The sequence below is a fragment of the Megalobrama amblycephala genome, linkage group LG8 (assembly GCF_018812025.1).
Source record: "Megalobrama amblycephala isolate DHTTF-2021 linkage group LG8, ASM1881202v1, whole genome shotgun sequence".
NCBI lineage: Eukaryota > Metazoa > Chordata > Actinopteri > Cypriniformes > Xenocyprididae > Megalobrama > Megalobrama amblycephala.
The window spans coordinates 715,381-725,000 of record NC_063051.1 but is presented as its reverse complement, the minus strand read 5'-3'; the positions used below and the strand labels follow the sequence as shown (position 1 = coordinate 725,000).

Here is a 9,620-nt window from a genome sequence, read left to right as displayed (position 1 = left end):
ATTAAAAAAATATTGTCAGGATTAACTAAAGACACACAGTGAAAAATCAGCACTGAAAAGTCGTGGACTGAGTCGTTTTTGCGGCTGACCTTATTGCATATGCATTTGTAGGAGTTTCCCTTTCAGATGCAAAATTTATGGGAGGAGAGTATTTAAATTAATCATGCAAGGTGATTTACTAAGGTTTGTGCTAGTCAATTTACTGGTGTTTGCGGCATTATTTAGCACCCAAAAAAGCATGACGTTAATTTGCGCTGTTCTTGGTAGACTACGTTAGTCATTATGGAAAGGATCTGGCTGCGTCCGTGTTCTTTAATTTGCATGTCTTCAACTTTCTACTCCCATCACGCTTTTTTGGAATCGTGCTCTCACGCTAATTAACCCTGTTTAGTAAATCTGGCCCTTAATATAAAGTTGAATGGACTACTTTTTTGGTGCTTTTTCACTGTATTCTTCTGTGCAGCCTGGACATTCTGATAAACTACTCATTTTGATCTCCATGAGAGAAAGAAAGTCTTGGATTAGGAAAGACAAATTTATCAGAAAACAATTTTATCATAAGTGACTTTTATTCTTTAAATCAACCAAAGAAATGCATGCAGGGTTGTGGGATATCATTGGCAGTGAAAGACCTGTTCTGAAAATCAACAGATGAAGACATCTTAATAGTCAGGATGTTTTGAGAACACACTCAAATCATACGTGTCAAAGTTTATTTCATTTCTTGTTGTTCATCACTCTTTCGTTATATCTCTCTATCTCTCATCCTTCTTTCCCTCCCTCCTCTTAGAGTGAGTAATTAAGTAATTATGCAGACTCTGCGTTTAATTGTGCTGCTGATGAGCGCTAGTGTGTCCTCCGAGCCTCGCTTGTCTCGTGTTTTAACACACGTGTTCTCGGCTGCTCGTGTATTTTTTCATATTACTAGTCGGGGGCTCGAGTCTATCTGACTTCTGGGTTAATTCCATCTTCCAGAGGAACATAGGCTTAGCTCCCATTGTCCGTGGAAAATCTTCTCCATGCTTGAGATCCGCGGGTCCACGGCGTGCTGATTCGAGCGAGTGTTTTATCCAGCCTACGGTTCAGAAGGACACTAAGACGTCAGTTTAAAGCAAGCTGAATAAAGCTGTATTGTGTAACCCGGCATATATTATTAAAATGAGCAGGTCACCATAGAGACTAGCTGATCAGATGTGTGTGTGTGTATTTTATCAATTCAGCAAAGCTTATTTGCAGTGCCGTCACTTCCTACATGCAGATAATGCAGTCTGTGAGGAGAATCCACCGAATCCTGAAGGGAAACAATCTCTGTTTACCAAAACAATTGTAATATGAATCACAGATAATTCTGAAACTTAAAAATTAAAGAATTAATATTATTTGTATTTTATATATATATATATATATATATATATATATATATATATATATATATATATTAGTGCTGTCAAGTCAATTAATTGTGATTAATCGCATCGAACAAAAGTTTGTTTACATATATATATATATATATATATATATATAACTTTGTTTATATATACATATATATATATATATATATATATATATATATATATAACTTTGTTTATATATATATATATATATATATATGTGTGTGTGTGTATAATAAATGTAAGCACACATATATTATGTAAACAAACTTTTATGTTAGATGCAATTAATCATGATTAATCGATTTTGCAGCACTAATTTATATATATATATATAATATAATATATATAGTATTAAGTAATATTAAGTAGTTATTGAGAATCTAATAAAAATCTGCCAAGATCATGTCCGGGTCATATTTCATCCCCAAAAAAAAGAAAGTTTTATGGAATTATATTTTATAATTATATTTTACTTACATATTTATGTTTAACATGTCATATATCCTTTTTTAACTATTTTGTTATTTTGTTATATGGTGTATATGTGTGTCTAAAACTAAATATATTGAATATCATTAATATATTGTTTTATCCAGTAGTGACCCTGCATTTGTTTAATGACAAAAAATGGGTGAATCTTATGAAATCGTGTCTGGGTCACCTGAAAATGACCTGAAAAAAATATGTTTTGCATAAAGCCTATTTTTAGGATGAATTTGTTGTCTTTCCATTATGATATTATGTCATGAAAATTTACATTGGCATATTTTCCCCCTCAAATTATTTCTGTAAGCAAAATGTAATTAAATATATTTAGGGTGAATTATGACCCAGGCATGTTTTTGACAGATTTCGTAAGATTCTCAATAATTACTCATTTTCATCCTTCTTATAAGGGGCAAGGTATTGTGCTTAGAGGCATGAAACAAAGCATATGCACCCAAAAGTTTATGGCTTTGAATATAATTTAGGTCAGGCCTCTAATAAGGACTAATGGCGGGCCATTTGCAGTATTAATTCCATGCTTGACTGGTTCAATTAGTGCTTGTAGAACTGAACTCACGCAAGTCTGTTTTACCGACTATGTCATTGTGAATCTCTCTTTCCTTTGTCTCTCTTTGTCTGTTTGCTATTTTTTGACTCTTTTTGTAGGTTTATGCTTTTTGAGTTATTTTGTTTAACCTGTTTGTTTGATGGGGGTTGTTTTTATCATTTGTACAGTCTTTTTCTGATCTTTAACCCTCCCCAATTTTGTTTTTGTATTATATTTCACTGTTCAGTTCATGTTATAAACATTAGTCTTATAAGATAAGTCAATAAGCTGTTAAGTCTTCATCAGCGATTTTGTAAGTAAAATAGATATCAAACATTGTCTATTTGGTTAATGTTATGTTTACTGAAATGAGGATGATCTGAACCAGCTTTGATAGGAAAAATAGAGTGAAAACGATACATGAAATTATTTATAATGGCATATTAGCTGATTTTTTTTTTTCTGGTGCTTTAGGGTGTTTTGAAAAAGTCCCTAGTGAAACACTCGATTATCATTTAGAAATGAAGAAGAAAAACCCTTTTTACTCTCAGAGAGGCAGTTTAACAAGCGTAAAGTGAAATGATGAGGACCGCAGGTTAGCAGCGTTCATAAACATGTAAGATTAAGTCCATAAAGTGAGGGAAGTTATTTTATCATAGAATATTGACAGACAGCCTGAATTATTTTCTTATTTTTCTTATTTTTTGATTAGCTTTTATCCTTTTAATTCATTTTTCCTCTTTGCACCTTTTTTCCTCCTCCAATATCAGGTGTACATTGTACCACAAGCGGCCATTTTTAAGATGGAGGGTCTGGAGGGAGCCGAGGCCGAATCCGCCATGCTGAACAACATGCGTATTTACGGCACGCTAGTGCTGAGCTTCATGGCCATCGTGGTGTTTGTAGGAGTGAAGTACGTGAACAAGCTGGCGCTCCTCTTCCTCGCCTGCGTCATCTGTTCGATCCTCGCCGTCTACGCTGGAGTGATCAAGACCGCCTTCGAGCCTCCAATCTTCCCGTATGTGCTTCGTGAATATTATAATCGCATTTATCAGAACCAAACTTATGTCAGAAACATCCTGCACACAGCAGTGTTATTTTAATTTCATTATAGTTTTATTAAAGGGAACCTATTATGCAAAATTCAGATGTTTGAACACAGATGTGTGTCCGCAGTGTGTGGAAATGACCAGCCTATAATGGTAAAAATCCACTCCTTTTTTTTACAAGTGTCATAAATCAGAAGCAGTCTCTTTCAGATTCAGATTCTTCATTTTTGAAGGAAATGTCCAGAAGAAAGTAGGTAAAGTCTTGTACGTTTGTGCCAATTGTTTTACGCTGGACTGCTAACAAGGAACAAGTTTCCTTGTTAAAAATTGCACATGACATTTTTGGTGCATGAGATTGTCCTGTTTTGTTGTTGTCAGTATGCTGAAGCAAGAGTTCTTAAACCTCCGCCCCCTTCTGGAAAGGGGGCTGGGAGCAGCATCTCATTTGCATTTAAAGGGACACACTCAAAAATGGTGTTTTTTTGCTCACACCCAAAAAGTAGCAATTTTAACAAGCTATAATAAATGATCTGTGGGGTATTTTGAGCTGAAACTTCACAGACACTTCCCAGAGATGTATTTTACATCTTGTGAAAAGTTGCGTAATAGGTCCCCTTTAATATTTTGAATTAGATTTTAGTTTTATATTTTTTAGTTTTCATGTTAATCGCGATTAATCGTTGTGCAGCCTTAGTTTTATTTAACAATAATAACCCTGGTACACTGTAATAAATAATATTTTTAAAGTTGCAAATAAAGATTATTTTACAAGAAAATACTATTTCAGTTTTTCTACCTCAAAATTTCAAGTTTAACTCAATGTGTGACGTGCCTTTGAAATATGTGATGTTTAGAAATGATTTAGTTTGAAATGATTTCCACAGAGTGTGTGTGCTGGGAAACCGGACTCTGGTTTGGAAAGGTTTCGATGTGTGTGCGAAGGTCATCGAGAGAGAAAACGCCACGGTCACCACCGAACTCTGGCGGCTCTTCTGCGACTCTGAGTTCCTGAACGCAACCTGCGACAGCTATTTCGCCAATAACAACGTCACAGAAATACAAGGCATCCCAGGTGTTATGAGTGGCACCCTGCGCGGTAAATACAGCCACAAAATGACATCATCACAACACACAGAATCATAACCATGCAAAAAGTAATTCTATATAACATGACACTGAAGACTGGAGTAATGATGCTGAAAATTCAGCTTTGAATCACAGGAATAAATTACATTTTAAAATACAGTACAGTCCAAAAGTTTGGGATCAGTAAGATTTTTAATGTTTTTAAAAGAAGTTTCGTCTGCTCACCAAGGCTACATTTATTTAATTAAAAATACAGTAAAAAACAGTAATATTGTGAAATATTATTACAATTTAAAATAACTGTTTTCTATCTGAATATATTACACAAAGTAATTTATTTCTGTGATCAAAGCTGAATTTTCAGCATCATTACTGCAGTCTTCAGTGTCACATGATCCTTCAGAAATCATTCTAATATGCTGATCTGCTGCTCAAGAAACATTTAATGTGTACAATTGTACAAAATATTTGTGTACAATATTTTTTTCAGGATTATTTGATGAATAGAAAGTTCAAAAGAACAGTGTTTATCTGAAATCTAATCTTTTGTAACATTATAAATGTCTTTACTGCCACTTTTGAATGATTTAATGCATCCTTGCTGAATAAAAGTATTCATTTCTTTAATTTCTTTTCAAAAAAATAAAAATAAAAATTCTTACTGACCCCAAACTTTTGAACGGTAGTGTATAATGCTACAGAAGCTTTGTATTTCAGATAAATGCTGTTCTTTTGAACTTTCTATTCATCAAGGAATCCTGAAAAAAAAACTGTTTTCAACATTGAAAATAATCATAAATGTTTATTGAGCAGCAGATCAGCATATTAGAATGATTTCTGAAGGATCATGTGACACTGAAGACTGGAGTAACGATGCTGAAAATTCAGCTTTGCATCACAGGAATAAATTACTTTGTCAAATATATTTAAATAGTACACAGTTATTTTAAATTAAAATAATATTTCACAATATTACTGTTTTTTACTGTATTTTTAATTAAATAAATGTAGCCTTGGTGAGCAGACGAAACTTCTTTTAAAAACATTAAAAATCTTACTGATCCCAAACTTTTGGACTGTACTGTATATTCACATAGAAAACTCTTATTTTAATTTGTAATAATATTTCACAATATTACTGTTTTTACTGTACTTTTGATCAAATAGATGAAGCCTTGGTGAGCAGAAGAGACTCTTTCAAAGACATTAAACCTTTACCAACCCCAAACTTTTGACACCACTGTACCTACAGAAGAGATTTACTTTTATCTATGAGATTTCGTCCTGCAGCCTGGAGAAAGTGAAGGATATTAAAATTAAATATATTCATTTTTTCAGCTACAAACTTAAAGGATTAGTCCACTTTTAAATAAACTTTTCCTGATAATTTACTCACCCCCATGTCATCCAAGATGTTCATGTCTTTCTTTCTTCAGTCGAAAAGAAATTAAAGTTTTTGATGAAAACATTCCAGGATTTTTCTCCTTATAGTGGACTTCAATGGGCACCAAACAGTTGAAGGTCAAAATTAGTTTCACTGCAGCTTCAAATTGTTAAACACGACCCCAGATGAGAAATAAGGGTCTTATCTAGTGAAACCATCGCTCATTTTCTGAAAAAAATTGAAAATTATGTAATTTTCAACTAATTTTTATATGCAATATGCTAGTTCAATAGTATATAACAATTAGTTCAAACTTTGGCCTGTGGAGGGCAGTATTACGCTTAGCAGCATCTATACTGCTGGAATTCTAATAGAGGAGAAGAAGAAGAGAGCTAGCTCAAGATGAGCATTTAAGGTTAAAACTTATCCACAAGTTTCCTACGCCCCATGAGGCCTTGCGTCAAACGTGGGAGTGTCTTCCGGTTCTAAGTAAACAAGCTGGACGTGACACTCATTCATTCAACAGTTGACAGTCTTTCAAGATATAACGAGCCAAACTTGCGAACGTTTGTTTTTTACTTAAAGATTTAAGATTGCAGCATCAATATTTGAACAATGTTTTACAATAAAAAATGTTACAGTAATAGTAATTTATTAATTTATGTCAGGAGTGCACATCAATCATGCTAAATCTAACTGATATTTATATTGACATAAAAAGAAAACACATACCTATTCAATTGCGCCTGCTTCCATTTATTTACGATCACAAGAATGCACAGAACAACTCCACTAAGGCTTTTAAATCCAAAGGCTTACACATTTAGAAATATATTGATAACATACCCTATGTTTACGTCACTTTTCTGAGCATTTCTATTGATTTTCCTCTAAATTATGCGATGATTGCAATCCAAGGACGTTTGCGCGATCTCTCGTCTATCTATCCTGATCCTTTCAGCCAGAGCAACAGAGGGAGCTCATGAGAAGACAACAGGAGTTATGAGTTATACGAGTTAACCGGAGTGTGTGAATCTGTGAAAGATATGCATTTGTCAGGAATCAACAGGCACAGGGAAGAGACAGATAAAACATTAAACCAAATAAATACACGATTAAAATCATATAAGAATTGTCTGCAAGCAGTCTCTGATATTTTCCATAAACGTGTGTATTTATTTTCGCAATGGTTAACATAAGTAGCCTTTAGCATCGCATATGACTGTGGAAACGCGACTGGCTCTGGCACGCACGACACGTTAGGAGCAAAATATCACATCATAAGGCTTTGGTGCATCAGTGACGGGTAAAGTACAGACAGCGGGTTGTTCATGTATTGCAGGGTCAGGATGCTCTAGTCATGCAGCAGCACTTTTGTGTAAGGTCAGTAAAGGGCAATTAAGGGCACAAAAACTGTTTATTGCATTGTGATATTATTAACTAATAAATGTACTAAACTGAAATGTTGTCCCTGAGCACCGTAACGACATCTCTCATAAAGATTTGTAACTTTACAAAGTAAACAATGATCCAAAAAACACTTAGCCTCTTCGCTAATTAACACACAAAATACCATTGGTATGCTACTTCCGCCACCTCACCGGAAGTTGTACCCACGTTCTCTTTTACAGTAGCGCCCCGCGGAAACAGGTGGATATAATTTTCAATTTTTTTCAGAAAATGAGCGATGACATGGGGGTGAGTAAATTATCAGGAAAAGTTTATTTAAAAGTGGACTAATCCTTTAATTAACTGTGTGTGCTAACCATCACTATTACTATTGCTCATATTTAAGGTTATTGATTTGAACAAGCCCCTAATACTAATGATTAAAACATTTCTCATATTCTCACTCTTTGTTTTGCTTCCTTCCTTTTTGATCCAGAGAACCTCTTTGGGAATTATATGGAAAAGGGTTCATTCATTGAGAAGTTGGGAATAAGCGCTGTGGAGGAACCTGACTCCATCCCGACCAACACTAACCGCTACGTGCTCGCCGACATCACCAGTTTCTTTACCATGCTGGTGGGCATCTACTTCCCCTCCGTGACCGGTTAGTCTTCTCTTGACAGCCTGATCTCATCCGTCATTTGTGATTATGAAAATTAACCTTGTAGATCAGAATATAAAGGAATGTCTGGCAACACTTTGCAATAAGGTTCCATTTGTTAAAGGTGCCCTCAAATGAAAAATTGAATTTATCTTGGCATAGTCAAATAACAAGAGTTCAGAAATGACATACAGTGAGTCTCAAACTCCATTGTTTCCTCCTTCTTATATAAATCTCGTTTGTTTAAAAGACCTCTGAGGAACAGGCGAATCTCAACATAACACAGACTGTTACGTAACAGTCTGGGTGTACGCCCCCAATATTTGCATATGCCAGCCCATGTTCAAGGCATTAGACAAGGGCAGCCAGTATTAACGTCTGGATCTGTGCACAGCTGAATCATCAGACTAGGTAAGCAAGCAAGAACAATAGCGAAAAATGGCAGATGGAGCAATAATAACTGACATGATCCATGATAACATGATATTTTTAGTGATATTTGTAAATTGTCTTTATAAATGTTTTGTTAGCATGTTGCTAATGTACTGTTAAATGAGGTTAAAGTTACCATTGTTTCTTACTGTATTCACGGAGACAAGAGCCGTCGCTATTTTCATTTTTAAACAGTCTGTATAATTCATAAACACAACTTCATTCTTTATAAATCTCTCCAACAGTGTAGCATTAGCCGTTAGCCACGGAGCACAGCCTCAAATCCATTCAGAATCAAATGTAAACAATATAACAGTATACTATACTCACATAATCCGACGCATGCATGCCGCATGCATGACGAACACTTTGTAAAGATCCATTTGAGGGTTATATTAGCTGTGTAAACTTTGTTTATGCACTGTTCAAGGCAAGCGCGAGCTCCGTGGGCGTGGAGCATGAGAATTAAAGGGCCAGTAGCCCTGAATCGCCTCATTTATAATGATGCCCCAAAATAGGCAGTTAAAAAAATGAATTAAAAAAAATCTCTGGGGTATTTTGAGCTGAAATTTCGCAGACACATTCAGGGGACACCTTAGACTTATATTACATCTTGTAAAAAAAACATTCGATGGCACCTTTAACATTAGTTATCTACATTGAACTAACAATGAGAAATTCTTCTAAAGCATTTATTATTCTTAATGTTTATTTCAACATTTAATTATACATTATTAAAATCAAAAGTTGTATCTGTTAATATTATAATGGACCTGTGCTAACATGAACTAACAATGAACAACTGTATTTTTATTAATTAACATTTTAAAGCTGTGGTTGATTATGATTTTTAACTTTAGTTAGTGTGTAATGTTGCTGTTTGAGCATAAACCATTCAGAAACGTCCAGTTTCATTCTAAAAGTTGTAACTTCTTCCTGAGTCTCTCCATCAGTGTCGACTCCGGTTTGAACAATGTAAGGCTGAACACCGTTACTGACAATCCTCATTTTGGCTGCGTGAGATTCTCCAGCTTTGTTGTTGTTGAGCTGTTAAAGCTCCGCCCTCTTCTGGAAAGCAGGCAGCTCATTTGCATTTAAAGGGACACACACAATGTCATGTTTTTGCTCACACCCAAATAGGAGCAAATTTGACAAGCTATAATAAATGATCTGTGGGGGATTTTGAGCTGAA

General features: G+C 34.8%; 1 protein-coding gene across 5 annotated transcripts in view; it reads left to right on the top strand.

Annotated features, from left to right (window-relative positions):
• Window positions 1-9,620, top strand: part of slc12a5a (solute carrier family 12 member 5a) — a 191,724-nt gene that overhangs the window by 162,655 nt on the left and 19,449 nt on the right. For all 5 annotated transcript variants that reach the window (XM_048198607.1, XM_048198606.1, XM_048198608.1 and 2 more), the window contains 3 exons: window positions 3,198-3,445; window positions 4,361-4,572; window positions 7,832-7,999. In XM_048198607.1, coding sequence (XP_048054564.1) covers window positions 3,198-3,445; window positions 4,361-4,572; window positions 7,832-7,999 — 628 coding nt within the window. The remainder of the gene's footprint in view (window positions 1-3,197; window positions 3,446-4,360; window positions 4,573-7,831; window positions 8,000-9,620) is intronic.